At 39.7% G+C, this 14,715-nt stretch overlaps 1 protein-coding gene across 1 annotated transcript in view; it reads left to right on the forward strand.

Moving 5' to 3' along the window:
• The window catches only part of WWTR1 (WW domain containing transcription regulator 1), a 51,619-nt gene that overhangs the window by 19,132 nt on the left and 17,772 nt on the right, over nt 1–14,715 (forward strand). Inside the window, exon 2 of the mRNA XM_082287832.1 lies at nt 8,233–8,363. Coding sequence (XP_082143958.1) covers nt 8,233–8,363 — 131 coding nt within the window. The remainder of the gene's footprint in view (nt 1–8,232; nt 8,364–14,715) is intronic.

The following is a 14,715-nucleotide window of genomic DNA, read 5'->3' on the forward strand; positions in this document are numbered from 1 at the left end:
ATTAATAGTGAGTAATGTTGGCATATAATTAAATTGCTGAGGCAGCTGTTGTGGCTGAGCCACCGGTTGTTTTGAGGTGTCCATGGGGGTGCCTCGAGTACTTTGCAACAGCTGTGGACTCAGAGTGGCTCCACTAGGTTACTCTGAAGTGCCAGGAAGCCCTTTGGAAGTGCCGGAAGATGAGGCAAAATTTTTCCTTTTCAGAGAGGGAAGTTCTTCATACTAAACACTTAGTACAGCATGTGTCTTTAGATGTCTGATTTTGGTATAAAATGAAAATACTGCGGTGTATTTTTGTTAATCCCGTTCTTCCCTCCTCTGTCAGAAATCAGAAGACCAGAAATGACTATGAAATAGGCTGATGCTGTCCTGGCTGGAGGGCACTGCTGAGAGCAGTGGCCTGGCCCTGTCCTCCTTTCCAAATCTTTTTCTCCATTTTCTTTTGACTGAAGTGGGGCGGCAGGCTCAGGCAGATCAATCTGTTGATGTAGCTGAAACAATCAGCAAGGTTTGTTTCTGCAAGTTCAACAAGTTGACCACGGTGTCCATCCTTATTGTCTTGGCACCACAGGCTGTTGGCAAGAGCAGCTGCCATGTGGCACTGCCGTGACCATGGAGCCATGGGCAAGCTGCCTGCTTGGGGGTTGTAATACAATCTACCAGGATTCAATTGGGACCTTAAACTACCTCATGCATTATTTGTAATTTAGAATGCAGAAAAATAGAAGAGACTTTAAACCTGGTTTTATTTGTAACAGCCCAAGTGCCCTTTGGTCTGCCCCAGACGTTTGGAAACATCAAGAAACCTCAACATGTCAAGGCACCCATGCTAAATAGTCAGAAATACGCTGTAGCCATCTGTTTTTCCCATCTCAAAGTATTGTCCCATGAAAGCAGCATCTTACCCATTTGTCACGTTAACCAGTACTCTGCACCAAATGCCCACAGCCCCCAGGCCAGTGCCAGACACTCGGTGTCTGTTCTTAGCTAACTAGATGGACACCAGTATTCTAAATTATCCTGTCTGGGTTCTTGTGTAACATCATCACAGGTTTTCTTTAAAAGAACCCATTATTTCTCATATGTCTTTTTAGAGGAGATGGGACCCTTCTGAAAATAAATGTGCATTCCTCTTGTGTGTATGAGAAAGAAGGTAATAGCATTCTTCTTTGTGTAGCTGGAAGAGAACCAGCTGTATCAGCTTTACTGTATATGATGTTTGAAAATGTCAGGCTCATGGAGAATGTCCTGCAGATAGCATTAATTTTTAATGTGGTTGTTACAGGTGATAAAGCTATGAGAGAATGATGTGGTGAATATTGTCCATTGGGTGTACTATTTTTACCCATTATTTGCTCAAAATGTTTTTGTGAATTATTGTATGTTCACAAGGTAGCTTAAAGAAAGGCCCTAGTCCTTCGTCTTCTGTTCATCTGTTTTAGTGCTTGCTGAAAAAAAGGTGGATTTTTGTCTGTATATAATTGCATGAAAGGGTATCTGTATTTGAAAGTAAGAACTCCCTCCCCAACCTACACTACCCCCCCCTCCCCCATGCCTCCCTGTGATTTATAATATGCCACATACTCATAGTGGTAGCTGAAGTCACTGGAAGTTGTGTTTTGAACACAAAAGCAATATGTATTTTGTAGATTCAGGGGTTTCAAAGTACTCCCTGAAAACACTGGATACTGATAAATATGTTGTACCCCTGATCTGTAGAATGGGGATAGCCTTGCAAAACCAAATGGAGATGTCTGAAGTTGCCCTGTGATGATTTTCTCATTATCTTTTAAAAGTAGTTTATTACACTTGCCACTAGAACGGAGTTTGAAAATTTTGCAGTAGGTATGGTACGAAGCTGCATGTTAGTTAAAAAAAATACTTCATAGCAGATCAGAAATAGAGCCTTTGAGTACTGAAATGCACTTAGTGAGTAAGACGGGTACTCTGGAAAAAGCGTGTGATTAGATAATTAACTGTGATGTCACAATGCATGACCACAAGGGAATGAAGAGAAGCTAGCACTGAGTTAGCTGTGTGCATTGTGTTAAAATTTCCTTTTATTCCTTTTTTTTTTGCGTAATGTGAATATAAGCTAAAAAAAAAAGTCTTGAGACAACTGCCAGCCTAATGACATTGATGCTTTGTCTGCACAGTCTGGCATGTAAACTGTTGATGCCAATCAAGAATTTTCTCCAAACATTTTCTGTGTGGGTTCATGCCAGCGTGAAGCTCATTGTCTTTAGCAGGACGTGATTCAGATCATAATTTAACTCAGTCCCATTTCCACTTAAGTTTGAATTTAACAGAGCTGTAAACAAGTGACAAGCTATAAAAATTGGGCTGTCCTACTGAAATGGCATTATTTTCAAGCACTTGTAAGAGAAGTGACTGTCTCTTATGTGTTTGGAGGTAGATCCTACATCATGGGGACTGCTGCAGTCTACTTAATGAATTACAGTTATCAAATGCACGGGTGAATGCATGACATTAGGACATGGTGCTGTGCTTCTGTAAAGTCTTTCCATGTTGTGATGAGAGCATAACTTGGCTCTTGAAATTTTCCAGTCTATGGTGAGAGAAGGGGAAAAGCAGCATGGCAAAAGAAGACATCCGACTACATCTAAGGACAAAACACCATATTCTCATGCAGTTGTTGGACCACATCCTGCCTTTCTTTTTATGCATATAATAACTGTGGAGAAGACAGAATATCTGCAAAGAAATATTTTGCTAATAATCAAGAGGAGTGCTTAATGAAGGATTCCTAGCAAGAAGCATTCACAAATTCTCTTTCAATATCCAGGAGAACACATAGCGTATGTACAGTTTTTTTATTAGAGGTAATCTAAGATGTTTCTCACCTACTGTTTTTTAGTGAACAATAAATTCCTTCTGCTTTAGGATTAGAAGGATGACAGTAACAGAAGTGCATCCTCACGTCTTCAGAGCCGGCAGGTGCTGGCGCAAGGTGACCTTGGTGGGGAGGAGCTGGGGTAGTACTGAGGGTGACGGGCTGTGTTGTGGCACCCCCCAGCCAGTCCTCCCACCAGTTCCAACAGCTGCCATAAGCTGCTGTGAAGTACTGCGTAATTATAGCATTTTCTTGATCCTCTTGATCCCCTTGAGGGATTCCTGGCCCTACCCGTGGCCAAACTCACCACCTTAAGGCAAGGCACTCATGGAGGTATGACAGTGGCACCACTGCTGCTGCCATCCCTAGGGAGGAGGTGGTGGTTCTGTAGCAAGCAGTGGGTTTGCAGGTCTCTAAATGTCCCAATAAATGTAACTACTGCTGGTAAGCATTTAAAAATACTGATTTGTGATTTAATTTTTTTGCCAAAACCGGCATTTTTATTTTTCTGTACAAGTGGGTCTCATCTTTCTCCTACTGAAGTTTCCTAGGAACACTAGGCCTGGAAGTAATTTTGAAATGTGTGAGGGAAGTGAGATCAAAGGTCTTCATAAGAAAAAAAGGTTATTTTTATATGAGATTCATGAGATTTTTTTCCCATAGGTGAGTCGGAACCTTGTGACTTACTATTATTTTTAAATAAATGAAGTCTGTACTAAGTAGATTTCATTTATTTTGTTTGTAGCAATGGTTTTTGAATTTCCTGTTTAATGACAAAGAATATCGGGTTTGCGGTCTTTCGTTTTGCGCTTATTCACTTGTACTGTGTAAAAGATCCCTGATAGTTAACAAACTGTAGTGGGTTGATCTTGACCAGATGCCAGGCACCCACCAAAGCCACTCTCACTCCTCTCTGCAGCTGGACAGGGGAAAGAAAATACGACAAAGGGTTCATGGGTTGAGATAAGGACCAGAGAGATCACTCATCAAATACCGTCATGGGCAAAACAGGATCTAATTAGAGATATGAATTGAATTTATTACCAACAAAGTTGGAGTGGGATAATGAGAAGTAAAATAAACCCTTAAAAACACCATTTCCCCACCCCTCCCTCCTTCCAGCTCTACCTCCTACCCTAGCGGCGCAGAGAGACAGGGAATGGGGATTATGGTCAGTTCATCCTCCAAGGCTTCTCCCACTGCTCAGGGACAAGAGTTGTTACCCTGCTGCACTGTGGGGTTCCTCCCATGAGAGACAGTTCTTCAAGAGCTTCTCCAATGTGAGTCCATCTCACAAGCAACAATTCTTTGCAAACTGCTGCCATGTGAGTCCATCCCACAGGCAGCAGTCCTCAAACTGCTGCAGCGTGGATCACTCTTCCACAGGGTGCAGTCCTTTAATGACAGGCTGCTCCAGCACGGGCTTCCCTCTCCATGGGCCTCCCACAGGATCACAGCCTCTGCTCAAGCATCCACCTGCTCTGGCATGCGTCTCCTCCACGGGCTGCAGGTGGATCTCTGCATCTCCATGGACCTCTATAGGGAGGCTTCACCATGGTCTTCACTACAGGCTGCAGAGGAATCTCAGTTCCAGTGCCTGGAGCACGTTCTGTCCCTCCTCCCCTGACCTTGGTGTCTGCACGGTTGTTGTTCTCACCCCATTCTTCTCTGGCCACAATTAAAAGTGCCCCATAACTTTTTTCTTTCTTCTTAAATCTGTTTTTGCAGAGGTGTTATCACCATTTCTAACAGGCCCAGCCTTGGCCAGCAGCACATCCGTCTTTGGAGCCACCAGGGATTGGCTCTGCCAGATGTGGAGGAAGCCACCCCTTTAGCCCCCCTGCTACCAAAACCAGGCCACACAAACCCAATACAAGGACCTTGAGAGACCTTTCCTGGATTTTCTTTTTTAGCCCAGTTTGATAGTGCTGTGTTGTATATACACAAAATTCCATTAATTTCTGTGAGAATTGGATGTGTGCACCTAGGGTAATTGTTTCTAAAGATAGAAATCATTCCCATTCATATTTTATGTTTTCCTCACCTGTGACTGTAAGACCCCAAGATCACATAAAAAAGAATACTAGAGCTAAGGTTTTTAAGAAGTAGATGATACTAGACTTTTACAGATGCTCAAGATTCTGTGAGCCTGTACACAGTTCCCCTTTGTTGCTGCATCCTGCATGGTGTTGGTTACTGGAATAGTGTGGGGCTTGGCTCTGGCTTTAGTTTTACCAGAAATTGCACTGTAGTACCCTGAGCAAGTTCAGACAATAGACTCAAATGTTGTGGCCCTGAGGTAATTTTCTTAAATTTAAAAAACTTCCCATCTGTATAAATGCCTGTCTGCCACATCACACAGTGTCAGAGCACTGTGAATGGCCTCTGACTTCCAATGCACTTCCTTTCTGTGCTGTTTTTGTTTACAGGGAGCAGAGGGACAGAGAGAAGGTTGGGCAATGCTTTGGCTGTGCTCCAGGAGATGTAAACAGATTTCCCAATGTTTGGCTTTGGTGGTGTAGCCGGAAGCGGACGGCTGGAGGTGCTCCAAGGCAGTGCGAGTGGGGCTCCCTTGGAGGGGCTCATGAGTCAGAGCGTGAGGGCTGTGGGTGCTGGTGAGTCACCAGCTTCCCACTCAGCAGCAGCTTCACTTTGATGTGGCTCAGTCACAAAATCCACACTCAGTCCCTATGTTTAAGCCCTGATAAAGGACCCCAAAAAAGCTTGACACTGTTAGTCAAACTCCATGTTTGTGTTATTTCAGGTGGTAGTGCAGATAGCACAGAATAATCAGTTTATCCTTCTCAGTTCCCCTAAAACCATTTTAGATGAGTACCTCTGAATTTCCTAATACCAGAAAAAAAAAGGTCTGACAATAGATCCCACTGAGATACATTTCTTGTTGGAGCGATTACAAGCAGAAAGAGAATTGGTGTCCTTTGTGCTGCTGCTTGCTGATTTAAACTCACTGAGATGTCTTGGCATGGCTGCAGTGGACGTCAGGAATTAGAGCCTTGCAGTTACAAAATGCGGGACAAAGCAGCAGCACAAATTCAGAGAAGCATTGTCATTTCAAAGTGGGAGGCAGACACCCAAGCAGGACTCATTTAACAAAAGCCTGAGGTACAACAGGTGGAACAGAATCCCAAAGTCCTAGTAAAATACTCAGCTGTTTGGGTCTGAGCTTTGGTTTAGTTTTTCTTTAATGAGGGTCCACCGTTGGCATACAATTTGCCACTTGCTCCCACTTGCTGAATTGGAGCACTGCAGGACTTTATGGGTGGGAATGCCATGATCTGAGCAGGTTGGAGAAGCAGTTATGGTAGCAGATTCTCTGTCCTCTTTGTCGGATTCTTGTGTATCTCATTTGAGTTGTAAATATTTAACTTTCCCAGATTTTACTGGAACATGTAAAGTTCTTGTTTGCCTATGGAGTCCCCCATCAGTCTCACCTGTGGTGGAGAAATAGGAGCTAAAATTGACATCTCTGCTTTCCTGTTTTGCTTGTTTATGAATGAAGACCTTGTTGAGAAATGGCCTGCTCTGATATTAGGATTTATAGTAATAAGAGATGCAAAAATTGCTTATGAAAAACTTGAAAGTGAGAATTTTAGTATGGATTTTGGGGCTGCTTTGTCGTATGTTTGAATATGCCTCAAATAAGAATCTTGCAAAAGCAAGTCATAAAAGTTCCTTACATACCTACATAGTTCTATTTCAATATTATAGATGAGGCAAGATATTGTTAAAGTTTGAGGCTCTTTGACTTCATGCACTGTATGCAAGGATTCTTATACTTGAAATGTAAGAGTAAAGAGAAGAAAAGCTAAAATGTAATAAAGATTTATAATGAGGGGAGAATAAAGTGTTTTAATTCTAGGCAGAAGCAATGGTGAGTGATTTCATTGTGAATAATAAACAAATACTCTAGAAGCTGTGAAGAAAGGAAGTGACTCAGGAGTTTGAGGCTGAGTAACATTCATGTGAAAGTGTGATTTTCAGTTTGAGAATTTTACATTAAATGGAAAATATTAGGAAAAGAAAATGGCTACAGACTACATAAAGACATCACATTTTTCTACTCTTTAAAAAATGGTCGAGGTTCTTTTCCTTTTTCTCTTCTTGTAATTTACACTATTTTCGGTAATACCTGAGATGTATATCACAATATAGATTGAAACTTGATTGTGAAATAGGTCTGGTGATCAGCTGGATGTGGAGGGTGACAGCAGTGGTGGCCATGTCACTAGTGTCAGCAAAAGTAATGACAAGTTCAAGGTGGAGCTCAGTAAAGATTTTAGATGGTTCTTGTATGAGAGTTGGATCAAAATGGTTTTCCAGACACAGAATCTTAAAATTTTTATGCTTCTTGACGTATTCTTCTTAAAGACTTACCTCTTTGTACCAAAACACTAGTAGAGGAGAACCCACTCAAGTACAGACAGGAACCTGGTTAGTTGATTGGGCTTGAAGCCAGGCAATCCCTTGATAGACACCAGACTTGATTGCTTTAACATAGTTCCTTTTTCATTTCTTGCTTCAAATAGAAGTACCTGCTCATCCCAAAAATGCTTGTCCTATTAAGTTTCTTACAAAACAGGTGCATTTCAGTGTAAACTTTCAGTTGCAACAAAACCACAGCTCTTTCACCACTGAATCCTGTGGCCAAAAATATTTTACAGTGATCATTGTTTATCTCACTGTAAAATTTATGTGGATTTATGCACAACTCCACTGTTTTCAGGGTAATACATGTACATGAGAGTTTGCATACTGAAGTGGTAGGTATGTTGTTAACTACGTTGCAATAAAAACTCTTAATGCCTTTACAGGGAACTTGGTGATTACATGTGAGTCATGAGGCTGTAATCTGCCTGGTTTGGGAGTGGGAATATATGCTATTATTCTTGGGGACGTATAGAAAGACTAGTTTTCATAGCATGGAAAGCAACAAAGCAGTTGGGTTTGGCAAGACAAACACTTGTGTTTTCAACACTGAGCAAAATGACTATTGCTGAGCGAGGAATGGCCATATATTGAGTATGTAGAAAAAGACTGATAGGACGAGAGTAAACAACTTTCAGACAATTAAATAATCTGAAGATGAGTGTGTATTACAGGTTTTTAACTTGACAGTAGTATTTAACAATTGTTCAAGTAAAAGTCATTCAACAGTAGAGCAAAAGAAGTTAGAACAGCAGAGGCAGAAGATCAGAAGTAAACAACCAGATGATAGATGATTTCACGTGGGTGAGGGTGAGATGACAAGGACAGACATGTGGAATAAGAAAAATAAATAGGACTTTCATGACATTATTTTGACTGTTTATATAATATACCAGGTATTTTGTGTTGAGCTCGTATCTTTTCTTTCTCAGTCACATAGAAAAAATTACAACATGGCAAGATCCTCGAAAACCTATGCACCAGCCGCTGAATCATGTTAGCCACCATCCTCCAGCCGCGTCCACACCGCAGAGGTCCATGGCAACGTCTCAGCCAAATCTCAGTGAGTACTCTGGTGAAAACTCTCTGGTGAAAACACAAAAGAAATCAGAGAGACACCTTCGGATTTGTTTGTCTAAGTAATTTTTGGTTCAAGAAGGTAGCTCTGATTCTGCTATCAGACCTTAACAGTATGTTCTCCCCTTCATTTACTTAATTTTCTGTGGACGTGGCAGCAAGTGAATTTGTACAGTTTGAGGTGAAGTTCTAACATCTCATGTTCTATTTTAGAGCCTCTGTGGCTTTTTGATGTAATGTTAGACATAGAAAAATTAATTCTGTCTGTGCTTTTCTGTTCAGAAGTGGTATAAAACCCCACAAGCCCCCCATATCATGTCCAAGCTGTTGGATAACCTGTCCACAGTTAGCCCTGTGTTTCTTCAGGTCAGAAGGTGTAGCTGGTTTGCTTGTTAGTTTATTTATGGTGATAGGGTTTTTGCATAGTGAGTTCTGCGCTGGAAGCAGCTTGCAAAATACTAAAAAGCCTGCTTTGCAGTATGAATTACCTAAAAATTTCTTATAATTGGTGTGGTTCCCTTGCTGTTCCTGTTTAGCACTTCAAGTGTAAATTTAATTGTCAACTTACATCAACCTGATATTGCCAGATTTAAGCCTTAATGAAAATAAAGCCATGAAAACTCTGAAAATTTTAAAGAAAATTTGTGAATGGAAGAAAACATTTTCATGTGTAATTGAGAATTATAAATAATCCCTAATATTTCACTCCTGGAGCTTTAAATTTTCTACCACTCAAGAAGATGAGAACAGGTAAGCTTACAGCCTCAACATCACAAAACTATGTCAAAAAGGCAGACTTAAAAACACATAGCAGATTCTTGTTCTGGTTAATTTTTGGTAAGTTGATCTCATGATGTCTTGATTATTCACTTGCATGGTGGTTTATGAGTGCTGTCTCTTCACATGCCAAGAAAATGCTGAACATTTGTCTGCTAATGGTCACCAGTAGAAGTAGTGCAATATTTACTTTTGTCTTAAATTTATGAGAAACACCTAGGCTGACCTCTGAGGTAATTAACTTCAGTTCTTTTTTCTACCTTTCTCTCAACAACTGCCTTGCTTGCATATATGCAGTAAGAGTGTTGGTTATGTTACGTGACTTAGTGCAAAATAGCAAATCATAATGTGAGAGTGGATGTCTGCAAAAGAAACCTGAATAAAATCTGAAAGGTTGGACTATCTGCAGTGTCATAGCATGTGGTAAAACTAACAGTTGCTCTGCTGTGGCTTCAAACCACAGCTGCGTGTGGGTCAGTCTGTTTATAGCAGTGCTGGAATGGCCAAGAGGTAAGAATAGGACAGCAGGGTTTTTGTTCATACCAACTCCTCCGCTTATGTTAACATCTGTTACATTGTCCCTAGTTAAAAAATAGCCGTGCCATAAATCACGACAGTGTACAGAGCACTTTTCCCCTCAGTTTATTAGTGGAAGTGAATGAAAGCAAAATCCTGGATGGAAACTAATGTACACTGAATTTTAGAGGAGGGTCTTTCTTGAGATTCAAAGGATTAGAAATAAAAGTCTGTATCTAATGAAGAGTCTGTTCTTGAAGGTACTTCAGGTGCCCAGTAAGTGTATTTCCACAGACTTCAAAATCCATCCCATTAAATACAGTCTGTATTTCATTCAGTAGTCTTCGTATATATATATACATATATGATGAAGTTCTACTTTTTGGTAGGTATTTGTGCAGTTCTTGGTGTAGTGGTTCAGATGTGTGATTGAATTTCCCACTAGAAGCAGTATGTAAAAATCTACACTGTGTCTGTATTTATTTAATCCAGAAAACATTCCATCAATATGTCTTGGTGAGCTTTTTCGCATTTTGGTGGCTTTCAAAGACACACTAAGTGTAACACTATTCTATTAAAAATTATAACTTATAAGATTTAATCTAGAAACTGTGTGTATATGCATGTATATACACACAGAGAAATTACACAGAAAGATTGCAGTAATCTGAACAGAACACTGCAGCCTCTGAATACTTCACGTGGCAGTTTAAAATACATCTGACTGTCGTTTCCAGTACTAAAGTAGAATGTTTCTATTTTTAAATTGCCGTAGCCAAAAGGAAGGGCCTTTCTGCTCCTCTGTTCTGCCAGCAGTGTAACTGCTAACACCCGCATTCCTGGGTCTGCTGCAGTGAGCAGTGCTGGCCTGGCAGTCAGACCTCGGAGCCAGAAGTGATTGTGTCAACATCTCACAGACATCAGAGGAGAACCAGGAACTAGATACCCACTCTTCTGGCCCTAATTTTGTGACTTTGCAGCAAATGAAGTCTGTGCATCCATCTTTTGCCTTAGCATATTCTATTTTTTTGTACTGTAGGAATTAAAAGAAGTTTTTCTTTTGAAGATGTGCCACTTGAAAGAAAAGGATATAAGTATTTCAGGTCTGCACACTGATCTGCACTTCCAGTTACTAACATATGTTTTCCTTGTTGTACTTCTTATGAAGAGGAGGAAAATATGGTTTGTTTTGTATGGCTTGTTTCTTTGGTTTATAAACTTCTTTCAGCAATGTTTGCTGGAAATTGCACTAAGGCACTTACAAACGTTTTATCAAAGCACAGAGTGTGACTAAGTGATACCAAATCATAGTATGCCTGTGCTGGAGGCATGCAAAAGCATATAGTGAAAGTTGGTTGAAGTTAATAGTCATACTTTAAAAAATCTGCTGTATTTTTCTACCTTTTCTGTTACTATGTTTTTATGTTGCCTATTTATGAGCTATAAGTGAACACTTCATTAGTATTAGTTTTCACACTTACATTTAAAGCACTGCCTTTTAAATGTTATAGAGCAAAGGCATCGGAAGGTGTTTTTTCCTTTGATGCATCTTGTTAAATTTACAGAAAAGTAGCATATACTAGGCAAGCTTCTGTGCTCATTTACACACCACCATTAAATTCAGTGACATTTCATGAATGAAAAGGGAAATTTGTCACATAGATTGAAAGCATAGTCTTGCAGGTTAGAATATATTCAGACTTGTTCACTATGTTTTTTCTTAACATTTTACCATTGTTATTCTTCTAAGATGATTTGTAGATGTATATACTAAGGAAAGGGCAGCATTAATACAATGTTTTTGTTGTATGTTTTGTTGTTGGAAGCAAAAGGAAAAATTATCAGCCTCAGACTGAAGACAAGCAGAAAACAGTGTATTTCTTGTGTCTTTGTAAGGACTTCAAAAACTTCATTTACTGTGATGCTGATCCTGCACAGATCCTAATTTTCTGCCCGTTCTAAAACAGAGTCTTTTCCAGCTGATGGATAAGGTATTAACTATCTCTTGCCAATCAATTAATGCAGTAGAATGAAGTGCCATGTGTGAAAGAAGGAGTTACTCCAAATCCTTGTTTTAGTTGTCAGGTCTGGGTCCCTGAACAAGGAGACCAATCTGCAGGGACCCCCTGTGCCTGAGAGGAAGGAGAGAGCAGTTGCAGTGCACCAAGCTAAGGGTCACACTGCTGCCTGACCAAAGACCTCCTGCAGGGGTGCCTGAATCTGAGCTACACACGCCTTTCTGCCTTCATGGCATTCCCTGGTGTAAAAAGATTGTGTTGGATGATTTTGAGCTATGTGTAGCAAGATGTAGAGGAAAAATTAGATCCTTACAGGAATTTCTTTCGCAACTTCTTTTTAATTAAATGCTACTTGTTTTGTAGTCTTTCTCTATTCTATGTTATGCAACACTCAAAACCATTGTTATTTCCATCCTTCTCCCTTCAAACTGTTTTAAAGAGATTTCTTTTGTGACTGTACTCTTCATCCAGTGGGTAAGCACAGTCTGGTCTTCATTTAAATATTTTCCAAATTTAACAGTTTGCAACTTACTTTGCCATAATGAACCCCTCTAATAGTATTTACATTTTCTGTATAAGTTAGCTTGAATTTATATGTGATTTCCTTAAAAAGCTCATACAAAAATACCCATACTATCTGCAAAAAACCTCAGAAGACTTCTGGCCCACCCTGTAGCACAGTTGGATGTGGAATTTAGGCTTTGGAGCAAATAGCTGTTGCACGCTGCAAGGCACAGTTACTCTATGTCCCATGTGAGTGACTGAAATGTGTGTTTAAGCAGTGCCCAGAGTTTGCTGGTCTGAGAGTTTTGGGAACTGCTGCTTTGTGAAATGCCTCTGAGTTTGTTTGGGTGTCAATAGGGGCTTTCAATTTATCTAACTGTGGTTAAAAATGGTCTAACTGAAACCACCAAAGCTCATCCAGATTATGTGTAAATACAGAGTATAAGAAAAATAACATGGGTCATCTCTGGCAGAAGCTGGTAATATTTATCTCCATTTTATAAATCAAGCAGTTCAGGCAGAAGACAGCGGAAAGCCTGAAGTTAGTTTGTTTAGTGTCAGTGTATGCATTGATCCTGAGAGTTCAACCACATTAACTTCTTGTATCAAACTCCAGGTGAAGAACTACTTAATTTTTGGTTTTCCCTTCTGAAGAAGAGAGGCTTACCTTAGAAGGTACTCTGTCAAGACCCACAGGCAGGCATGACCCAAGTGATACAAGCAGGATGGCTTTCACTATTAATTCACTGGTTCTCTAAGATGAAGGACATTGGGTATTACACATTAGAATTTTTTATTGTGAAGAGCCTCTGACACTGACAACTTGTTGTTCAATAGAAAATCATCCAGAATGTAAGAAGTTTAGCTTTCAGCTATATTGCTAATGGTATTTCAAATGGGTCTGGACAGCTGGGAATTATAGCACTTTACCTCTGCTTTCATTTTTTTTAACCAGCCAGGAAATCCAATCAATCAAACAATGCCAAAAATCCTATCTAGGAACAATAAACACATGAACCAAAGTTTCCATATCCTGCCATGATAAAAGAGGTGTAGCTACTATTGTTTAAGGATGATAAGAGGCAGTTTTGGTAACTATGTCAAAGTGAGTCTCTGGAGATAAGAACATAGAAACTCCCAAAGTGTTCAAAACCAGATGATATGTATTTTAGTGTTCACTAATGTCCATGAAGAGGTCTAGATTTTTCAAGTCTTAGTTCGCATTGGCTGGAAATTTGGCTAGAAATGTGTGACACTGAGAGGAACATGTTTTTTTCCCTCTGTGTTGTCCATACCCTCATACCACCTGCATGGTGGAAAGGCTTCCTGTTCCAGGTCATTTTTAATTACTGGATATCCTGAAAGAACCAAATATAATTCATTTGTGGTCAGTGCTTCTGATCGTTACTTAGAGGAGAGCTGAAAGCATTGTAGAGGACTTGCACACTCTGTGGGAATGAGAGTTTTGTGATGCAGCTCTTGAAAGAATGAGGGAGTTTTTGTCGTTTGCAATTAAAAGCTCTCACAGGTGATTTATCAGGCAGATTTCAAATGGAGTAATTTATTTATGTGTAAGGACAGTGGTTAATAGGTCCAGAGTCTAATAGGAGTTACCTTCAGTATCAGGTAAATTAAATCCAGTTGTGTCAAAGGACACACACCTTTAAACCAGCAACTGACCATCTAGTAAATCTGAAATGTTAAAGGTTGATGTGTTTGAGAGAGATGTTGGCATTTTTTCAAATTCTACTCATTTTTAATTTTGACACAAAGACGTTCCTGTTGGTGTAAGCATTTCCCCTTAAGGTTAGTAATCCAAACATATGCCGGTGCAAGAGTGGAGGGTCATTTCCATAGTTTCAAAGTGAATGAAATGCAAAAGTAAAAATAATTTATTAAATATTTTAAATCTAGCAGTCATCAGTAACTAGTCATTAGCATTAAAGCTCCCTACTCAAGCAGCCCCCATCGTCATTTGTTGTTAATGATACTTATATTGTTGATACTGATAACTTATTGTTAAAAGTGCTTGCAGAGTAAAGCTCTAATCTTTTAAATAACTTTCTGCTAAATCATAGCTTTGATGTTGCACCTGCAGGTTGTTTGTATGGGTTTTTTTAATCTTAAATCATCGAAGATGGGAAAGATTAGTTAAATGTGAGTATCACAGACGTTAACAGTTGAAACTGTTGAGAAATCTCTATATAGCTATTTTCAGCTCAGAAATCTGAATAAAGGAGTCTCTATGCACTGGGATAGTGCAACTTTTTGCTTTAATACTTTACAGATTTTTGGAACAAAATGCACCAGAACTGAAAAGCAGCATTTTTTGCTGACCTTGTTGGAAGGCTAATGCTTCTTTCTGGGAAATAAATGAAACAAGCAATTCTTTGTTGGCTGGAGAGAGAAAAGGAGGGGAGCCCAGTCTTTTCTTCTTTACAGTGTCATGACTAAATCAGATCTGTAGTATGGCTGGGTTAATTTTTTTTTTTTTTAACCTTTGTAGACATTTTTTTTTCGCCA

This window comes from Coloeus monedula (assembly GCF_965178545.1).
Source record: "Coloeus monedula genome assembly, chromosome: 10".
NCBI classification, from domain to species: domain Eukaryota; kingdom Metazoa; phylum Chordata; class Aves; order Passeriformes; family Corvidae; genus Coloeus; species Coloeus monedula.